The 22,928-nt window shown below is 39.2% G+C and overlaps 1 protein-coding gene across 2 annotated transcripts in view; it reads left to right on the forward strand.

Moving 5' to 3' along the window:
- Nucleotides 1–22,928, forward strand: part of MICU1 (mitochondrial calcium uptake 1) — a 262,263-nt gene that overhangs the window by 69,999 nt on the left and 169,336 nt on the right. For both annotated transcript variants that reach the window (XM_007963109.3, XM_038009080.2), the window contains one exon: nucleotides 5,839–6,001. In XM_007963109.3, the coding sequence (XP_007961300.1) occupies nucleotides 5,839–6,001 (163 nt within the window). The remainder of the gene's footprint in view (nucleotides 1–5,838; nucleotides 6,002–22,928) is intronic.

Genomic DNA, 22,928 nt, shown 5'->3' on the forward strand with positions numbered 1-22,928 from the left:
AGAGACTGAGTTTTGCCATGTTGGCCAGGCTGGTCTCGAACTCCTGATTTCAGGTGATACACTTGCCTTGCCTCCCAAAGTGCTGGGATTACAGGCACGAGCCACTATTGACCCAGCCAGATTTTTTCAACATGGGCAAAATATGTTGGAGAAGAAATTTTTACAGACATGCTTTTATCATCAATAAGATACAACAAATGAAAAAATATGTTCTTTAGTAATTTGGGGACTTATTTTGACCGACAGTTAAGAACGTTAATATGGGGCTGGGTGTGGTGGCTCACGCCTGTAAGCCCAGCACTATGGGAGGCCGAGGTGGGTGGATCACCTAAGCTCAGGAGTTTGAGACCAGCCTGACCAACCTGGTGAAATCCCATCTCTACTAAAAATAAAAAATTAGCCGGGCATGGTAGCACATGCCTGTAATCCCAGCTACTTGGGTGGCTGAGGCATGAGAATCACTTGAACCTGGGAGGTGGAGGTTGTAGTGAGCTGAGATCGTACCATTACACTCCAGCCTGGGCAACAAGAGTGAAACTCTGTCTCAAAAGAAAAAGAAAAAAAGAATGTTAATATTGGAACTTATGTATATTATTACTATTACTGCCAAAAATTAATTTACTTTATTAATTTACTTTATGAGACTAGTGTCATAGAACTTGGAATTTCATAGAACCTTAAGAGGTTATCCTATGACAGATGTTCATTATTATGGGTGGCCAAAAATTGACTAGCAAAAGAGAGGGAGTCTCGAAAATGGAGGACAACTGTTAGGTTACAGATTAAGCTATGTCACCTCTTGAGAGAAAGTGTGCCGGCCACATGATATATTTACAACACCTTCCTGCCTGCTACCTTTTCCAGGTGTGGCCTCAGTCTCCATCCCATGCCTATGCATTATTTCTGAAATCAGGGCCCACAGGGATTTACTGTTACTTGCATTAACTTGGGCTCAAGACTTTATATCCATGGTTTTCCTTGGGCATTCTAACAAAATTAAGCCATAAAACTGGTATCAGGACCAAGGGAAAATATGTCCCTTTTTTTTTTTTTTTTGAGACGGGGTCTTGCCTGTCACCCAGGCTGGAGTGCAGTGGCGCGATCTCCACTGACTGCAGGCTCCACCTCCGGGGTTCACACCATTCTCCTGCCTCAGCCTCCCAAGTAACTGGGACTACAGGCGCCTGCCACCTCACCCGGCTAGTTTTTTGTATTTTTTAGTAGAGACGGGGTTTCACCGTGTTAGCCAGGATGGTCTTGATCTCCTGACCTCGTGATCCACCCGCCTCGGCCTCCCAAAGTGCTGGGATTACAGGCTTGAGCCACTACGCCCGGCCAATATGTCCCTTTTAACAATAGAAAGAGCCCATTCTTCCCTTATCCTCTCCTCTTATTTAATTTGTAAGCCAACTGAAACAGACAATTAAATATAGGCCTTTGAAACAGAGGCCTGTGGTGGTGATATGGACTACCATGCAAGTAGAGTCATCAATTGCTCATCTCATCTAATCTTCCATCCATGGTCAAAAGATAGCTGATCCTTTGCAGGAATGTGGTTGGTGATGGGAACAGTGTAACTCCTCTTGGACCATCTATTAACTGTATGTGGTGTCATTCAAGGAGCAAGCCCAGGAGTAGTTTTAAAGCGCTGTTTGAGTGAGTGAGATACTCATCACAGTCAGTACTACCAACTTGGGTAGACTCATTCTTTTTATATTCTTTCCCCCTTGCTTCTGCCATTAAAAATGGAGGAGTGGTGACATTCACCACTGGTCTATATCACTTAAAGTTGTCAAATCACAGAAAAAATTAACTTTTTTCTTCCTTAAGATTTTTTTGTATAGTTATAACAATGTACTTTTCCTTTCTAAAGCTCAAGTTTCCAGCTGGGGCTTACTTTTTATTGGTTGGTCTGCTTTTTTGTTTTGTTTTGTGAAGTTCAGTAACAGTAAACTAAAAGGTGACAGCATTTTGTAAGCACAAGATTTTAAAATGATCCTCAGAGCCCCTCTTTCTTAGGGGAAATAATTATAATGATCTTCATGTTCTTCATCTTCCCCTTGCTGGGGAATTTTTTACTTCATTTTGAAATACTCTTACTATTCAGAGTTCTTCCTCACGAGTCTGATTTTATTGTTCAGTATCACATAGAATGTCTGTTTTTTTTTTCTTTATTTGTTTTGTTTTGAGATAGAGTCTCTCTCTGTCACCCAGGCTGGAGTGCAGTGGCACAATCTCAGCTCACTGCAACCTCTGCCTCCCAGGTTCGAGAGTCTCTTGCCTCAGCCTCCCCAGTAGCTGGGATTACAGGTGTGTACCACCACAACTACCTAATTTTTGTATTTTTAGTAGAGATGGGGTTTCACCAGGTTAGCCAGGCTGGTCTCGAACTCCTGACCTCAAGTGATCCACTCACCTTGGCCTCCCAAAGTGCTAGAATTACAGGCGTGAGCCATGGTGCCCAGCCAATGTCTGTATTTGAAAAAAATAATTGTTTTACTGCTGTTTCATACAGATATAGGAAACCTAAAATGATTTTTATAGTAACCATTTCTTTTTGTTCTTCATAGTTTTTTTACTCCAGTGTTTATTCCTAGACATATAGTTTAATCTTGCTTATTTTGTTTGATGATACATCTTTAAAGCCTCTTAATCTACAGGTGACAGAATGCAGGCCATTTAGCCTATGAAGTTTCCTGGGCCTAGGTTTTACTGATGCTTATTCTCAGTGCAATTCAACGTGTTCCTCTTTTCTCTGTATTACCTAAATATTGGCATCTGAATTCTGAGGCTTGATCAGACTCAGTTTTGATCCTTGCAGCCTAGTGGTGGTATTATGTTATTTTACCATAAGACACCTGATGTCTAGTTGCTTTTCTTTTTGCAGTATTGACAGCTATTGATGTTCATTGCCTATATCTGTTAATTCATTGAAGTTGCAAAATGATATTCTAATTTTATCAAATCTTTTTCATTTATTTATTGGAATATTTTATAAACAGACACTATCCCTCATCTACTATTTGATTATAAATTCTCTTTGGCTACTCTTTGATGCAGTTCATATAGGAAAAATAATGCCCAAATTTTGATCCAGTTAAGTCTAGCAGTGTTATTGAAGACAAGTGTCTTAATAATGCTCAAGAAAGTCTTATAAGGTAAATGATTGAATGAACGACCATAATTCTCTTAGTATATCTTTTCTCAGGCTAAACATCTCAAAATCCTTCAACAGTTTTCTATATATCTCTGCTTCCAAGCCTTTGTTATCTTGGATGCTATATTCCGAACTATTTATATGATAGTTTGTTCTTCCTTTTAACCAGGCTAAGATACAATGCTAAGTGAAAAAAAGCAAAATATATACCATACAATAGGTCTATACTAAATTCTACCAATGTGGGAGTATACTAAGTCTGCTACTTTCCTTGACTTATTATTTCAAAAACGAATCTGATTTTGTCTTAAATTGTTGATTTTTAAGTTCTTATTTTTCTGCCTTTCTGTATATGATTGACTTAACATTTTAGTTCACGAAGTCCTCATTGGTAGTAATTGCTACTCATATGCCCCAAATGTTCCAAATGATTTCTTTTTTGTTGTTGTTATTCAGAGGAATAACAAGAATACAGATGGCCTAAAGAAAGGTATTTCTGGCTGGGCGCGGTGGCTCACGCTTGTAATCCCAGCACTTTGGGAGGCCGAGGCGAGCGGATCATGAGGTCTGGAGATCAAGACCATCCTGGCTAACACAGTGAAACCTCAGCCTCTACTAAAAACCCAAGAAATTAGCCGGGCGTGGTGGTGGGTGCCTGTAGTCCCAGCTACTCGGGAGGCAGGAGAATGGCGTGAACCCGGGAGGCAGAGCTTGCAGTGAGCCGAGATTGTGCACTCCAGCCTGGGTGACAGAGCGAGACTCCATCTCAAAAAAAAAAAAAAAGAAAAAAAAAAAAGAAAGGTATTTCTATAGCCATTATTTCCCAGCGGACAGTTGTTGTGTAATATAAAATGCCTTTAAAACTTGTAGCTATGTCTCAAGGCTGCTGAGAGGTTGCAAAACTCTTCAGTGTGTTCGCCATATGCTCAATCTTTTGATAAAGTCTCCTGTGAAATCTATTCAGATTGTATTACAAGTTAGCTTTGAAAAAATTCCTGTCATATGTGGTTACAAATCTGCAGTCTTTTCTCAGTTGCTAAAAGCACACGTGGTAGTGGAATTAAGAGCCTTGTTAAACAGCTGCTGCCAATGACCTCAAAGTGACATCTAGCCAGGACTGACAGTTATAGTAATTGCTATGTTAATGTGCAAATTTAAAACATCAATAAAGGCCTGGTGCGGTGGCTCACTCCTGTAATCCCCAGCACTTTGGGAGGCTGAGGCAGGTGGATCATTTGAAGTCAGGAGTTCGAGACCAGCCTGGCTAACATGGTGAAGCCGTCTCTAGTAAAAATACAAAAAATTAGCCAGGTGTGGTGGCAGGCGCCTGTAATCCAAGCTACTTGGGAGGCTGAGGCAGGAGAATTGATTGAACCCAGAGGTGAGGGTTGCAGTGAGCCAAGATCAAACCATTGCACTCCAGCCTGGGCAACAAGAACAAAACTCTATCTCAAAAACATAACAATAATAAAATAAAATAAAACATCAATAAAGTTTTTCTTAACATTGGTAAATTACTTCATGACATGGAACTGATGAGATTATAGGTTTTATTGCCTTGACACATTTTCTAGCCAGTTATTTATAAGATATTATTTATTGTTGGCTATTTCAACATGTAAAATTAAGGTATGAGATACATTTTTTTCACTTAAATATTATGTGGCTGGTATAGTATTTTGTATGTTCCATGTACAGAATGGGGGCTTGTATACCAGATAAGGGAATTAACTTTCATATTAATTTGACAGCCTTTTAGTTAAATATATGCCATACTTGATTTTGTTGCTATGCCAACATTTGCTTGTGTGAGTCTCAACTTTGCTGCTTTCTAAATATGGCATATGTAAAGGATCTCTGGCAATTTGCTTAATTTTATAATCAAAAGTCTGTTGCTTCAGACCTGTTAATAATTGAATTTCCATCATATGTAATTTTATTTTTCTGTGCCTTCATTTAATGTATTTTGTCTTTGAAGACCTACTAGCTTTTGAAACCTATGAAATCTAAAGTCTGTTTTGTTTCAGGAATTAGGAAATTGCAAAGAAGTAGAAACTGTAAAATCAATCCGTTTGTAAAAACTTGGTATTTAGGCCAGGCACAATGGCTACTGCCTGTAATCCCAGTGCTTTGGGAGGCTATGACAGAAGGATCACTTGAGCCCAGAAGTTTGAGGCCAGCCTGGATAATGTGGCGAGATCTTCTCTCTATAAAAATAAAGATAATTTTTAAAAGAGAGTGTTAAAAAAAATCTTCTGGGAAAAGGATTGTAAAAAATAGAAAAAAAGACTTGGTATTTAAGAACCTATAGGTTGGCATATATATGGCATTGTACCCTATTACTGAAATCTGAAATTTCTTATGACATTTAAAAATTTTGCTAGCCTTCAGTGATTTAAGACATTAGAGAATTCTTCAAAAAAAGTTTTAAACCAAAGTTACATGAGCATTGCCTCAACTGGAATATGAATGGTATATTGCAAGAAATAAAAAATTCCAAGAATATTAAATATTTTTGATGTTCATTTGTAATTTAAAAAACTAAGTCTAGAAAAAAAGATAGCATTTCTTCCCAAAATAAGATGGAAAATATATGAGAATTGATGAGCAGTGATAATAAGAATGTATGAGCCTATGAGCATTGCTTAATATAGTAACACTTTCTAAATTTCTAACTTTAGGTGATGGAATATGAGAATAGGATTCGAGCCTACTCCACACCAGACAAAATCTTCCGATATTTTGCCACTTTGAAAGTCATCAATGAGCCTGGTGAAGCAGAAGTGTTTATGACGCCAGAAGATTTTGTGCGATCCATAACACCCAATGAAAAACAACCAGAACGTAAGTTGCTAAAGTGAAATATAAGATTGTGATATTTATTTTTTATAAGCTACTTTGTCCCTTTCTACATAGTACTGAAATCTTCCAGGTCCTTGTAATAATGTTATGAACAGTGTGGTTATTGAATATCAGGCATTGTGCTAGGCTTTAGGAGTACAAAAGAGAAGGCTGCAGTCTAATGTGGCAATCTGCAACCAGGGTAAGAGGTGAAGGAGATTGTGCCCCTCTCGTTGAGATTCATTGCCTGTAATTAGATTGTTCCTGAAGGCAATACATTACACATATAACTGCTATCAAGTCACTCTTCAGTGAGGAAAACTAGAAGACATATGGAGTATGAAATTAACACACTTTTAAACAACCAGTAGATCAAATACATAATCACAAAGGAAGTTAGAAAATGCTTTCAGTTGGATGAAAAGGAATACAGAACCTCCAAAAACTTATGCAGTACCACAAAAGCAGCGCTCAGAGGGAAATTTATAGTTATAAACACCTACATTTAAAAAGAAGAATGATCTAATCAATATTCTAACTTTCACACACATAAAAAAAGTTTATATATTGATTGGTTGTGAAAATGTTGTGACCGTAGGCTCAAAGGAGCTTAACCCTGAATTTCCCCAAGAGCAATAGGTTGATATTCACTAATTCATTGTCCACAGTGACCGTACAGAACGTAACTACAAATAGCAAGAATTGATTGTACAGTCATGGGCCACGTAATGATGAGGATATGTTCTGAGTAATGTGTCCTTAGGTATTTCGTTATTGTGCAAACATCATGAAGTACTTAATACAAATCTAGATGGTATAACCTACTACACATCTAGACTATATGGTATAGCCTCTTGTTCCTAGGCTATAAACCTGTATGGCATGTTACGGTACTGAATACAGTAGGCAATTGTAACACAGTGGTAAGTAATTGTATATCCAAACATATCTAGACATAGAAAAGATATAGTAAAAATATGGTATAAAAGATGGAAAATAGTGCACCTGTAGACTTTATAAACGTTGTACACTTAGATTACACTAAATTTATTTTAAAAATAAAATAGTTGTACTATGATGTTATTATTGGTATAAAGTCACTAGGCAATAGGAATTTTTAGCTCAGTTATAATTTTATGGGACCACCACTGTAGATTAGTCCTTTGTTGACTAAAACATTGTTAAGCAGCACATGACTGTATATGGTATAGGAGTAGGATATAAAGAAACTAATTCTTTTTTTTTTTGAAATGGAGTTTCACTCTTGTCACTCAGGCTGGAATACAATGGCGCAATCTCAGCTCACTGCAATCTCCGCCTCCTGGGTTCAAGTGATTCTCCAGCCTTGACTCCTGAGTAGCTGGGATTACAGGCATGTGCCACCATGCCCAGCTAATTTTGTATTTTTTAGTAGAGGATAGGGTCTGGCCATGTTGGCCAGGCTGATCTCAAACCCCTGACCTCAGGTGATCCACCTGCCTCAGCCTCCCAAAGTGATGAGATGACAGGCGTGACCCACTGCACCCGGCTAAGAATCTAATTCTTTAGAGAGTATATAGGAAGACATCCTAAATGGAGTACTATTTGAGTTGGGTTTTGAAAAATGAATAATAGCTCATTATATATAGGAGAAAGAAAAGACATCATTCAGAGTGAGTAAATTGTGTGGTCAAAAATACAGACAGATGGGCTAGGTGCTGTGGCTCATGCCTGTAATCCCAACGCTTTGGGAGGCTGACGCAGATGGATTATTTGAGCTCAGGAGTTGAGGACCAGCCTGGGCAACATGGCGAAACTCCATCTCTATGAAAAATAAAAAAATTAGCTAGGCATGGTGGTGTGTGCCTGTAGTCCCAGCTACTTGGGAGGCAGAGGTGGGACGATGGCTTGAGCCTGGGAGGTGGATGTTGCAGTGTGCCGAGATGACACCACTGCACCCAAGCCTGGGCAATAGAGCCAGACCCTGTCTCCAAAAAAAAAAAAAAACAGACACATGAAATAACAAAGTGAGCTTAGAGAACCAAACACATTTATGTCATTTTCTAACCAGAAAATTCATAATATTTTGCCCACATTATTAATATTCACATATCTCTAGGTCAAATAAAAACTATGTAGAACCATCACCCCTCCAAAATGTATGAAATTTGCTATTTAAATTTTTTGGTTGTTGGCGGGGTGCAGTAGCTCATGTCTGTAATCCCAGCACTTTGGGAGGCTGAGGCAGGCAGATCTCTTGAGATTAGGCATTAGAGACCAGCCTGGCCAATATGGCACAACCCTGTCTCTAATAAAAATATAAAAATTAGCTGGGTATGGTGGCGCACACCTGTAATCCCAGCTACTCAGGAGGCTGAGGCAGGAGAATTGCTTGAACCCAGGAGGCGGAGGTTGCAGTGAGCCAAGACTATGCCACTGCACTCTAGCCTGGGTGACAGAGTGAGACTCTGTCTCAGAAGGAGAGAGAAAGAGAGAGAAAGAGGGAGATAGAAAGAGAGAGAAATAAAAATAAAATTTTTGGTTGTGGAAATTTTCAAACCTGAAAAGTAGAAAATGTAATCAACCCATGTGCACACATCACTTAGCTTCAACAATTATAACACATGGCCAATCTTGTTTCATCTATAACCTCTCTTACTTCCTTTCCTCACCCCAGATTGTTTTAAAGCCAATTCAAGACATGTAGACAACCTGTAAATACTTTTGCATGTGTCTCTAAAGTACAAGAACTTTAAAAACAATAATACTTTTTAAATAATTGCATTTAAAAACAGGCAGCAGTTATTCCTTAATAGCAAATATCCAGGCACTGTTCACATTTTCCTATCTAAAAAATAACTGTTAGAGTTGGTTTGTTTAAATTAACCTCTACACTGCATTTGATTGATATGTCTTTTCAGTCTTTTATCTACCGTTTTTTTTCGCTTTCGTGTTTTTTTATTGCCATTTATGTGAGACATATTTTATGCCTCGTCTCACATTTCTCAGCCCACCTTTTTGCTCAGGTTGCTGCTGCAGCAGTTAGTTGTACAGTGTTGCAGCCTGACAGGACGAAGCCTGAGCTATGTTGTGTATCTGTTGCTTTCTCCTATAGGGCATCTCTGCTGCTATAGCATGGGACACCTGTAGGAGCACACTCAACCATGTTGGCACATGCACACATTTGGAGATAGAAAAGCATTAACACTTACTGCTGAGAATTGGTGGATACCCTCTTCTCCATTGTCTTGGATGATCAATTCTGATATACAGACTACATGGTTTCTCAAATGGGCCAAGGGGAGTTGAGCTCTGGTTGTCTACAGTGGTAGTCAACTTAATAACATACCTTTGAATTGGCTTTTTCTGCTGACCTGTTTCACTTTTCTTAGTCCTTCCACACTGATACCTTGCTTTTAAGGAAACCAAACTAGACACCATTTATTTGTGGAAGAATGTAGGTAATTTGTATTATAGAATTTCCCATATTCTGGATTTTACTGATTGCATCCATAAGGTGTTTAACATGTTTGTCTATCCTTTGTGTTTCACCCATATATAAAATACATAGAAAGTAACTGAAGAATGAATATACCAAAGTGTTTTAACTCTGTGCATGTTGAAATTATCAGAAATTATTTTATTCTTCTTTGTACGTTTCTTTATTTTCTAATAGACTTTATATATATACATGTGTGTATATATTCATTCAACATGTATTGATTGATAGTGATGAGTTAGAGAACATTCTAGATGCAAGAAATACAGTAATTAATAAAATGGACAAAAAGTCCTGCCCTCATAAATAATCTTTTATAATTAGAAAGAAATTAAAGGTATATAAAACTTCTCATTAATTGCATTGAGCTTTTAATTTAGAGCATTGGCTGGGCACTGTGGCTCAAGCCTGCAATCCTAGCACTTTGGGAGGCTATGGCAGGAGGATCGCTTGAGACCAGGAGTTCAAGACCAGCTTGAGCAACACAGCAAGACCCTGTCTCTATAAAAATAAAAGTAAAAAAATTAGCCAAGTGTAGTGGCTTGTGCCTATAGTCTTAGCTACTTGGGAGGCTGAGGTGGAGGGATCACTTGAACCCAGGAGTTTGAGGTTACAGTGGGCTATGATCATGCCACTGTACTCCAGCCTGGGCGACAGTGTGAGGCCCTGTCTCAATAATAATAATAATAAATTTAGATCCCTTTAAATTAGTTTCAGCACCTTGTTTTGTGATACTGAAGGAAGAAAGTAAATAAAGCTTGCATGGGCCAGGCGCGGTGGCTCATGCCTGTAATCCCAGCACTTTGGAGGCCGAGACAGGCAGATCACAAGGTCAGGAGATCAAGACCATCCTGGCTAACATGGTGAAACCCCATCTCCACTAAAAATACAAAAAAGAAAGCTTGCATGCAGATAAAATCTTATTTGTGTTGAGAAAAACTTTAGATAAAATTTAACTGAGTTTAATTGAGCAAAGAACAATTGGCAAATCAGGCAGCCCCCAAACCAGAATAGGTTCAGAGAGCCTCCAGTATAGCCACATGTTGGAAGATTTATGGACAGAAAAAGGAAAGTGACGGACAGAAAATGGAAGTAAGATACAGAAGCGGCCAGATTAGTTACAGCTTGGAGTGTCCCTTATTTGAATGTGGTTTGAATGATTGGCTGCAACTTGATGATTGGCACAAGAGTATGTTACACATGTGCAGTGAGGTTACAGTTCACTATGTACAGAGGAAGCTTTAGGCTGAACTTAAAATATATAAGGAGGCAGCTTTAGTCTAAACTTAATTTAACAATTCCCCTCTTTTGGTCATCTTAATGGAGAGATTGACCGAAACTTTAGTCATTGATGTCACTCTGTCATCACTGTAAATGTACTGATTTGGTCTCAAATCTCACTGGGAGATAGCACGACATGGAATCTGTAAGTTGGGAACAGGGACTTCAGGTTATTTTTTGTAAGTGTTAGAGTAGAGGGGACTTTCTTATGCTGGAATCTCCTGTTTTCAGGAGTAAGACAAAAACTGGTCTGTTTTAGGACCCATTTGCTTCCTTAAAGTTTGTCATATTTAGTGTGAGAGACTCCGTTTTGGTTTGGTTCGGTCTGCTAGAGCCTAGCGTACAAGCTCAGTCCACGACCATGGCCTCCCATAATTTTGTTTTAAAATTCCTCCTTTTTAGTCAAGTTCTCACTTAAGTGAGAGTGTGTCCAAAACTTTGGGCCTTAGAGCTACTCTGTTACCATCATTTTGGGTTTCAAGTCTCAGCATGTAATTCATAGTTTTACAGCATCCTCAGGGTCACACATTTCTTTGAGTGTTTGTCATTCCAGTCAAAGAGAGACCATTTGACATTCTAGAGATGGCTGGATGCATACCTTTAAGTGTTTGAGAGAGTACAGTGTACCAGTGATATGGTTTGGCTCTGCGTCCCGACCCAAGTCTCATCGTGAATTGTAATCCCAACATGTTGCGAGAGGGGCATGATGGGAGGTGATTGAATCATGGGGGCGGACTTCCCATTTGCTGTTCTCGTGATAGTGAGTGAGTTCTCATGAAAGCTGATGATTTTAAAGTGTGTGGCACTTTCCCCCTTTGCTGTCTTTCTCTTCTGTCACCATGTGAAGAAGGTCCTTGCTTCCCCTTCACCTTCCACCATGATTGTAAGTTTCCTGAGGCCTCCCAGTCATGCTTTCTGTTAAGCCTGTAGAACTATGTGTCAATTAAACCTCTTCATAAATTACCCAGTCTCAGGTAGTTCTTTATAGCAATATGAGAATGGACTAATACAGCCAGGGAGACTACTATTATGACTCTCAGGAGGATAATACCAAGAGTTTGGTCCCCATGATGAAATCAACTAAAATCAAATAGATCAAAGAATGAGCTAGATAAAGAATCTACTTGTTTCAGCCAAGCAGCCTGTTTGTTAATCCCCTACAACTGAATATAATACCTGATATATTCTTCCATATGCAACCAGAAGTGTCAGCAACTGCACAGATATTTCTGTTTAGCCGGTAAGTAATCTATAGCAATTTTATTTTTTAGCACAACTTTAGCAAGAGAATTTAAAATCTGTTGCGTAACTTCAGCCTTTGCAGTAGAATCTGCTTTAGAGCGTATTTTGAGGGATAAATTTCTAATAATTGCCTCTTTTACTCCAAACCATGAAAAAAGAGACCTGAGAAATGAAACCCATCCAGAAGAGTGAAGGCCTCCTGGCAATATTCTCTTTAGCCTATGCTGATAATGTTCTCTTTAACCTATGATATAGATTAAGATAAATTGACCAGTGTTCTGTTTCTGACCAATTATGAAGCAACAGATGTTTTTTGCCCACTTTGGCCATTTACCTTTTAATGCTTTTATTAGTCTGTTCTCACACTGCTATGAAAAAATACCCGAGACTGGGTAATTTATAAAGAAAAGAGGTTTATTAGCCGGGCGAGGTGGCAGACACCTGTAACCCTAGGTACTCGGGAGACTGAGGAAGGAGAAGCACTTGAACCTGGGAGATGGATGTTGCAGTGAGCCAAGATCATGCCACTGCACTCCAGCCTGGGTGACAGAGTGAGACTCTATTTCAGAAAAGAAGAAAAGAAAAGAGGTTTCATTGACTCCACAGTTCTGCATGGCTGGGGAGGCCTCAGAAAACTTATAATCATGACTGAAGGCACCTCTTCACAGGGTGGCAGGAGACAGAATGAGTGCAAACACGGGAAATGCCAGAAACTTATAGAAGCATCAGATCTCAGCCAGGTGTGGTGGCTCACACCTGTATTCCCAGCACTTTGGGAGGCCGGGGCAGGTGGATTGCCTGAGCTCAGGAGTTTGAGACCAGCCTGGGCAACATGGTGAAACCCCATCTCTACTAACATACAAAAAATTAACCGGGTGTGGTGACGTGCGCCTGTAATCCCAGCTACTCAGGAGGCTGAGACAGGAGAATCGCTTGAACTGAGGAGATGGAGGTTGCAATGAGCCAAGATCACGCCATTGTACTCCAGCCTGGTGACACAGCAAGACTATCTCAAAAAAAAAAAAAAAAAAAAAAAAAAAAAAAAGACCATCAGATCTCATGAGACTCACTCATTATCACGAGAACAGCATGAATCACCCTCATGATTCAGTTACCTCCACCTGGTCCCACCCTTGACACGTGGAGATTATGAGGATTACAATTCAACGTGAGATTTGGATAGGGACACAGAGCCAAACCATATCAATGCTATTTTATCTGTGATAACCTTATTTAACAGTTTTACAAGTTATCCAGTGAAATAAGTACCTCTGTCATTAGAGACTTTTTCAGGAATATCCCATGAGGATAACACATTTCCTAATCACCTTTTAGCTGTTGTTATAACATCAGCCCTCTTACATGGAAAAGTTTTTATGCAATCAGAAAACATGCATGGATCTCATCTTAATGTGTTCCAGAAAAAAGAAAGAAAACATGCATTGAAAATGACAATTGAATGAAATTCCTTTATAAATGTTTAAATGGCCCATCAGGTAGCATAAATGAATATGAAGTTTTGATTGTCTTCCCAGGATTATGGGTGTGACAAACCAAACATTGGCATAAACCATTTAGCAATGTAGAACAGTCACCACACCAACATATATTTTTAATTTGGATCATTTTATCTCTTCCATAATGAATTATGAAAATGCAGAGCTTTTAATAATGAAAGCTTTAAGGACTCAGGAAGGACCAGGCAGCCGTTCAGGTTCTCCATGAGTCCACACTTAACGTTGGACTTAGGTTCTCTTAAATACCTAAGCACTTAAATTAGAGAAACAAAACTGGTATTTAAGTTTTGTTTTAAGATGAGTTATCATAGGTAATTTTACTTGGGGCATGGGGTTCATTCACATTACCTATCTAAACAGTTTCAGTAACAGCTGATAAGCATGAAAATCTGGCAAAGTATTTTCTTGATATTCAATTATTTTTGTCCTGCTTTTGTTAGCAGTTTTATAAACCAGTCAATCTCTTCATTAGAGTTCTGGGAGTTCTTACCCAGTTCAAATAATATTATCCTAAAGTTATCAGAAAACCTGTATTTAAGGGTGCATATCATGCCATCCTTTTGGTGAACCTCCTTAAAGATAACAGTGCTCCAGGATTTTGCTTGCTTATGAATTTTTCAGAAACTGCATCAGCATTAAGAAACAACTTAAAATGGTCCTAGTTTAAAACATAGTTGACAAGGAAATTTGGTTATTTCTGTGGCCTACAATAATTTAACATAACACCCATAATTATAACTGATGATATATATCCAGACATATGAGAATTTTAGGAACCCTATACAGTTTTGGAACATATATTAATACCATTTATAAATGAAGGTTAAACCTCATTTCTTATTTGACAGTGCTTATGTACTTTAACGTATCTAATAACCCTGTTTATCTTTCTTTTGGATGCTTCAGGGGCCCCTTGTTGCATCCCAAAGTGAGAGGTCAACAAAAAAGACTTAATTTTGAAGTTGAAATTTGATTTTAGGAAGCCTGTCAAATATGTCAAAGGTTTAAAACACTTTTCCAAAACAGGATCACAGGTCACTCTAAAATAATAATCATTCACTTTGCCAAAATGATAATTTTTTTTTTTTTTTTTTTTTTGAGATGGAGTTGTGCTCTCGTTGCACAGGCTGGAGTGTAATGGCATGATCTTGGCTCACGCCAACCTCCGCCTCCCAGGTTCAAGTGATTCTCCTACCTCAGCCTCCAGAGTAGCTGGGATTACAGGCATGCGCCACCACACCTGGCTAATTTTTTTGTATTTTTAGTAGAGACAGAGTTTCTCCATGTTGATCAGGTTGGTCTTGAACTCCCGACCTCAGAAGATCTGCCCACCTTGGCCTCCTAAAGTGCTGGATTACAGGCATGAGCCACTGTGCCTGGACAATAAAAATGTTTTTAAAAGCAAAAACTTCACTTCCAAGATGAGGTTAAAGGAAAAATAAAATAAGATAAAATTAAAATAAAGAAAAGGTTAGAGGAAAAATAAAATAAAGTAAAATAAATTTGCAAAAACCTTTACTCTTTGGTAGAGAGGAAACTCTGGTTTCTGAACAATCAAAATACCTGAGAAAGACAGCAGAAGACAGACTCTGTCTCTCCTTCACGCTTTTTTGTTTTTTGCAATTTACTTAAAAAGGAACAGAAATATTTTAGTAACACTTATTAGTACTAGGATTTTTTGATTAAAAGAGAAAAACCAAATAATACTTTTGTATTAGTGTAATATCAGTATTTAAGCTAACTTTAATAAAGCCTTATAAACTAATCTAATTTTAGTCAATTTTGACCACCATATTTCTACAGACCTTTTAAAATTTCTTATGTATTCTTATTCTTTTTTTTTCAGCTTTCTGTATTTCAGTTTTATTTACATCTTTTTAATTCCTTCAGTTTGAAACAATTTTTACGTAACTTCAAACTAGACAATTTTTTTTAACAAATACACATTTTCATGCCTTTATAACTTCCTCATCAAAAACATTTTGCTTTTGTTTATACACTCTCAATACAGAATTTTCTTATATTTATTAGTTTTAATTACATATAGTAACTACATTAACTCTTAGCAACTCTAATTTCTAATGAAATCCCTAGGAAGTAATTTTAAACTGTTTTATATTAGTATTTGTACAGGAAAACCATTTTATCACTTTTTGGAAAAATGTTTTCTCAAGTTATTGTTAGTGCATCTAAATATATTTAGCTTTTTTATACCATATAACATACTGAGGTATATACATTTAAACTTCTGTTTAATAATGAATGTTTTGGTATTTTAACTTACAAATGACTCAGATTTTTTGGCTATTATTTAATTTAACATAACATAACTTTAAGACTTTTAATTACTGAAAGAATTGTGAAACTGTGACTGAGGTACCCTTCCTAATGTCTTCCCCAGTCATCTTGGGTCTCAAGTAGCCACCTGGTATCCATGATGGCTGTGAAGGGGACAGGACCTGTTTTGAGTCCTGATTTCGCATACCAGCTGTAGAGCTCAGGTCAGAAGACTGAGCTGTGAAGACGATTGCCAGGAGGATCCAGCCCCTCCCATAACAGCCAGGAGACAAAGCTGGGGCAAGAAAGGAGGGAACACATTGGGCTTGCCTCTAATTTGTAGCTGCTGGCCTAGGCACTGAGGACATATCTCCAGATCTCACCACAGCCACTTATCAGGACCCTCCAAATCCATAGGCTCAAAACCAGAAACATAAGCTCACAGTCAAACCAAGCAAGTGTTGAATTGTATTTAACTGACAATTTTGAACCCATTTCTATTTTACCAATAATTTAAAAACCAGCTTTATTTACCGAACATTATTGTATACACACAACACATATAGACCTAGAGACAGACTGATCTTACAGTAAAGTTTCCTCGTTTGCTGGCTTTTAAGTAGTTTTTCTTTTCCCCATTCAGACTATCACTCTTCCAATTACCTGTTTCATTGCCCTAAGCAGTTGTTAGCTAGGCAGTTCTAAATTAGCATGTCTAAAGGGATAACTCTTAAATGAAAAAAGAAAATTTATATTTCAGAAGCACAGAGCTAAGACTTTAGTCCTAAATATACTATCATTATTTGCTCAAAGGAAAAAATGGTATAAGTAAAGTTCAGTTAAGACAAGAAAAGTGCACCAGCACTTCGGGAGGCCTAGGCGGCTGATTGAATGGACCCCTCCCCTTAGCCAAAGGGATTCCAAAGATAAATGAGAAACTGGTTCAGGCCATGATGGGAAGGGGTTGTTGGAACTCAGGCTTAACTGACTAGCACTAACATTAAAACAGGTATTTAAGACTGACAAAACAGTCTCTTTGTAGCAATAAGATGCCACATTCCAGCCTGACTAGTATAGCAGCATCACATGACAGATAGCAGGCCCTGAAAGAAATCAAAGTATTTTGCTGCAAAATATGTTTCTTTGACACATTTTGAAATGGCCCTGCAAAGCTGTCTCTTCTGGGGGAAATTTACATTCTGTAGAGAATCACCTTCCCTTTTTCTGGTCTTTGTCTGATCCTGAAGAGATTAGCTGAGAGCCTAGCACCTTTTAAAGACTTGAGTAGGAAATAGACTTTATTTACATAATAAGAACCTTGGTCTCCACAACCCCTATCTTAGCCCACTCCTTTCTATTGACTCCAGATCTTACATAATAATTTAACTCTTTTAACCAATTGCTAGTCAGAAAATCTTTGAATCTGCCTGTAAGCCCTTCCCCTGCTTCAGATTGTCCTGCCTTTCTGGACCAAACCAGTGTATACCTTACTGTTTTAACTGATGTCTTATGTCTTCCTAAAATATGTAAAAACCAAGTTGTAACCGAACCACATTTGGCACATATTCTCTGGACCTGCTGAGGCCATGTCACTGGTTATGGTCCTCACATTTGGCTCGGAATAATCTCTTCAAATATTTTATAGAGTATGTTTTTTTTTCGTCAACAGTAATCATGAGGAAATTCTGATATATTGAAATGAGATTCAGTGGGAAATTTGGCTTCCGTTTTCATTTGCTCATGAACAGGAATTTCCAGAAATGTTGATGCGGCAGAAGTAAAAGATATATTATTCCTATATGGGTTGAGAAGAGGAAAAAAGTGAGACTGTAGATTTTTTGAGGTTTGAGTTTCTATCAGAAATGGCTGGACTCTAGCCAGTAGCTCATATTTCAACTTTATTTTGTTGTATTTTTCACACATACTGTATCCCAGGATACCCAACAGATCTAAATTTGTAAGTTTTACTTTTAGAACAGTTCAAAAATAATCATGAAGCAGAGACTACATTAAGCAGTTTTAAAATGAATAGGGAGCAGATGAATTTTCGAGTGCAAGATGAATAAGAATTCTTCTGTACTGAATGTCAAGAAAGTTTGGAGTAATCATAGTTGAGTAGGACAGACATTAATAGGAAAAAAATATTCTGTGTGATTTGAATATGTCCCATCTCCCTCTCTGTGAATCTGAATGTCATTGCCATCCCTAGATATAATGAGATAGATAGTTGCTTCAGGCTCTGGGCTTTGAGTGCTGCTTGCTATTGTAGTAACCAGCTCTGCATAGCTGGCCGATTATTTGAGGAAACAGTGGCATGGGGAGAATTTTTAAAATTCTATGTAGGAAAACTTGAGCTTTCTTTAGAGCAAAGCATAGCCTGTTGCAAAGAGGATCCCTATTTTCTTTCCACCATATCCAATTGGTTGACCTTATTATCTTGATGTGATTTCATCTTCACTGGAGATGAAAAGGGTGTAAAAGAGGGAATCACAGATCATATTGTGATTTACTTCTCCTGGACTCCATATTATCTCTACGATGACCCCTTGTAGCAGGACAAGCCGCAGACAAAACCCCTCAGACACCGAGTTAAAGAAGAAAGGACTGTATTGGGCTGGGAGCTTTGGCAAGACTCACGTCTTCAAAAACTGAGCTCCCCGAGTGAGCAATTCCTGTCCCTTTTAAGGGCTTACAACTCTAAGGGGGTCTGTGTGGGAGGTTCGTGATCGATTGAGCAAGCAGGGGGTACATGACTGGGGGCTGCATGCACTGGTAATCAGAACGGAACAGAACAGGACAGGGATTTTCACAGTGATTTTTCATACAATGTCTGGAATCTATAGATAACATAACTGGTTAGGTCAAGGGTCAGTCTTTAACTACCAGGCCCAGGGTGTGGCACCGGGCTGTCTGCCTGTGGATTTCATTTCTGCCTTTTAGTTTTTCCTTCTTCTTTCTTTGGAGGCAGAAATTAGGTATAAGACAATATGAGGGGTGGTCTGCATAAGACAATATGAGGAGTGGTCTCCTCCCTTAACCTAAGTATTCTTTTTTTTTTTTTTAATTGAGACTGAGTCTCACTCTGTCTCCCAGGCTGGAGTGCTGTCGTGTGATCTTGGCTCACTGCAAGCTCCTCCTCCCGGGTTCATGCCATTCTCCTGCCTCAGCCTCCTAAGTAGCTGGGACTACAGGCGCCCGCCACCATGCCCAGCCAATTTTTTGTATTTTTAGTAGAGATGGGGTTTCACTGTGTTAGCCAGGATGGTCTCAATCTCTTGACCTCGTGGTCTGCCCACCTCGGCCTCCCAGAGTGCTGGGATTACAGGCATGAGCCACTGCTCCTTGCCCTAAGTATCCTTAATAATAATCTTGCACACAGTACTTATTGATTGGTAGAGTGATTGATTGATTGGTTGATTGAGATGGGGTCTCGCTATGTTGTCCAGGCTGATCTGGAACTCCTGGGCTCACATGATCCTCCTTTCTGGGCCTCCCAAAGTGCCGGGATTATAGGTGTGAGCCTATAGGCCCTATAGCATATTATAGGTGTGAGCCATGCCCGGCCCCTTAGAACACTTCTAATTTGGTTAATAATTTTTCACATGGTTATATACATGTAATATATTTTAAAAACGTTTTTGCACTAATTTTTTTTTCAAACAAGATAAGTTCTTTCAGTAAAAAGTCCTCATGTTCTACCGATAGCAACAAGAGGCAGAAAAATTCTAGGCAGACAGGGGCAGGTCCCTGACAAAACCCCACCTTCAAGCCAAAAAGCCTGAAACCTGTGGCCTAAAGTGAGAACTTCTATTCCTGTGGCCTGCTCAAGTGTTGCCTTTCCTAAACTACCCATGGCCCACCCGCATCCTGTGTCTATAAAGACCCCAGACTCAGTCAGAGAAGCGGCTGAACATGGGAGAGAAGTGACTTGACTTCAAGGGACAGCTTGATGACTTGACTTTTTGGTGAAGAGTCCAGCCTATACAGCCGGACTTGAGAGGAAGATTACCTGTTCATCCCATCCCCTTTCCAGCTCCCCTTCCTGCTGAGAGCCACTTTCATCGTTCAGTAAAATCCTCTGCATTCACCATCCTTCAATTTGTTTGTGCAACTTCAAGTTTCCTGGATGCCAGATAGGAGCTTGGGAACCAACAAGTGCGGATACCAAAAAAAGGCTGTCACACTGGCCTTTTCCCCTTGCTGGCGGAGGGCAGCTGTCCCACATGATGAGGCAGAGGGCCCACTGAGCTGTTAACACTTAAGCCATCTGTAGATGGCAGAGCTAAAGGAGCGCTGTAACCACCCTCTGGGGCTTCAGGAATTGCAGGCACCCCCATCCAGATGCTGCTGCATGACCCGTATGGTGTTTGCTCCTGCCGGCACCCAAAAGCAGTTGTCTGGTTCCTGCACTTGCTTGCCCTGGTTCCTGCACTTGTTCGCTTGCACACTCCCTCCCGCAATGGGTAGACAGGGGGCAGGCTAAGCAAATGAGGCACCCCTGTGAGTCCTGTGAAAGGAAATATCTGGCTTCACTCCTTTTGTTTTTAATCCTCTGCAGTGCTGCTTTGTACAGAGCAAGGATTGGCCATCTACAGGTAACTGCTATTTTTGTATGGCCCATGAGCAGAGAATGGTTTTCACATTTTTTAAATGGGCAAAAAAAAAAAATCACAAGAAGCAGCTTTGTGAAACTTGAAAGTGATATGAAATTAAAATTTTGGTGTCCATGAAAAGAGTTATCTGCAATCTCATTTCACTCCCATTCTTATTAGAGATAACCACTGTTATTAATTTGGTATTTATCATTTTTGTTGAAGACTATAACATCATGTATATTCATTACCCTACCCTAGGGGATGATTATATTTATTACTGCAGCATGATTACTACATTTCCCTTACTTTTATGTAAGTTTTATAAGTTTCCCTTACTTTTATGTAAAGAACAGGTAGCTGTTCTTTTATTTTCACTGCTTTAAGTTGTGGATATTGTATAAATTTATACAAATATGCCAGTATATGATTTATTAGTTAGTTATTGCTATGTAACAACCAGAAAATGTCAGTGGCATACCTAGCATTTATTTGACTCATGCCTCTGTGTAATTGCCTGACAAGTTCTTGTTGCCCGCTGCACAGATAGAGCTGATTCACTAAGACGGCAGTATTGCAGTAAAGAGAGTTTAATTAATGCAAGGCCAGCCAAGTAGAAGGACAGGAGTTTATTATTCATGAAGTCAACCTCCCTAAGGACTCAGAGGCCAGGGTTTTTATGGATAGTTTGGTGGACAGGGGGCTGGGGAATAGGTGCTGTAGATTGGTTAAGGATGAAATCACAGGGGTGTGGAAAACAGTCCTCATGCACTGAGGCTGCATCTATGTTTGGGCCACAGGATGGGTTCAGTCATGAGTCATGGGTCTGGGTGGGGTCATTCAGTTGCCAGAATGCAAAAGTCTGAAAAATATATCAAAAGATGAATCTTAGATTCTACAGTAGTGATGCTATTTATAGAAGCAGTTGGGGAAGTCACAAGTCTTGTGACCTCTGGGCACATGACACCTGAGTTGTAAGGGGTTAGAGAAACTATGCCTACATTTTAATGGAATTCAGGCCTCTTCCATAATCTTAATCTTGTGGCCTTTTACTAGTTTTACAAATGTTACTTTGGTCCCTGAGCAAGGAGTTTTAGGGAGGGACTATTACCATTCTTGCTTTCAAGTTAAACTATAGTCTAAATTCCTCTGATTACCGGGCTTTGGCCCAGGAATGAGTAAGGACAGCTAGCCTATGAGGCTAGAAGCAAGATGGAGTCAGCCATGCTAGACTTCTCTTGCTGTCATAATCTTTGCAAAGGCAGTTTCATCTGCAGATCCCATGAGGTGCACTCTGCTGCTCTCTGTTGAGCTCTGTAGATAGGCTAGAGGTTGTCTAATTAAGCTGGGGTAGCTCTGAAAGTTTGTCAGCAGATTTGTTAGCCTGCTTCGTGTGTTTATCACTTTTTAGATCACTGGCCCATCCGGGATATATTTTTCTTATAGATGGCCAAGATCTAAGAAAGAAAGCCAACCTCAGAAGTCCATTTTAAGGATGCTTATGTCCCATCTGCTAATATCCCATTGGCTAAAACAAGTTACATAACAAAGCTCAAAGTCAAGGACTTTTCCATAGAGATCAAGGGGGAAGGAAGTAGATATTTGAGATCAGTAGTCTAATCTACCATGCCAGTTTTTTGTGTTGTTTTGTTTTAGAAACAGGGTCTTGCTCTGTTGCCCAGGCTGGAATGCAGTTGCACATTCATAGGTTATGTAACCTTGAACTTCTGGGCTCAAGTTATGCCCTACTTTCGCTTCCTGAGTAGCTAGGACTACAGGTGTGTACCATCACACCCAACTAATCAAAAAATTTTTTGCAGAGACAAGTGTCTCACTGTGTTGCCCAGGCTGCTCTCAAACTCTTGGCCTCAAGTGATCTTCCCACCTCAGACTTCCAAAGTGCTGGGATTATAAGTGTGAGATACCACATCTGGCTCCATGCCAGTTTTTTAATCATTACAAACCATACTGCAGTGAATGTTCTCCTGTATGTGCCCTGGTGCATATTTGCAATAAGTTATTTTCTTTCTTTTTATTTTATTTTATTTTATTTTATTTTATTTTATTTTACTTTATTTTATTTATTTTATTTTATTTTTGAGATGGAGTTTCACTCTGGTTGCCCAGGCTAGAGTGCAATGGCACAATCTTGGCTCACTGCAACCTCCATCTCCTGGGTTCAAGTGATTCTCCTGTCTCAGCCTCCCAAGTAGCTGGGATTATAGGCATGCACTACCATGCCTGGCTAATTTTGTATTTTTAGTAGAAACAGGGTCTTGCTCTGTTGCCCAGGTTTCACCCTGTTGGTCAGGTTGGTCTTGAACTCCTGACCTCAGGTGATTCACCTAAAGTGAATGGGATTAGGTGAATCCTAAAGTGCTGGGATTACAGGTGTCAGCCACCACGCCTGGCCAAGAAGTTTTTTTCAGCATATACCTGGAACTGGACTTGCTGGCTCATAGAATACATTCCTCATTCCTCTTCACATTTGCTAGACATTGCCAAGTTGATTTCTAGAGTAGATACAATAATTTACCTTCTCT

This window comes from Chlorocebus sabaeus, chromosome 9 (assembly GCF_047675955.1).
Source record: "Chlorocebus sabaeus isolate Y175 chromosome 9, mChlSab1.0.hap1, whole genome shotgun sequence".
NCBI lineage: Eukaryota > Metazoa > Chordata > Mammalia > Primates > Cercopithecidae > Chlorocebus > Chlorocebus sabaeus.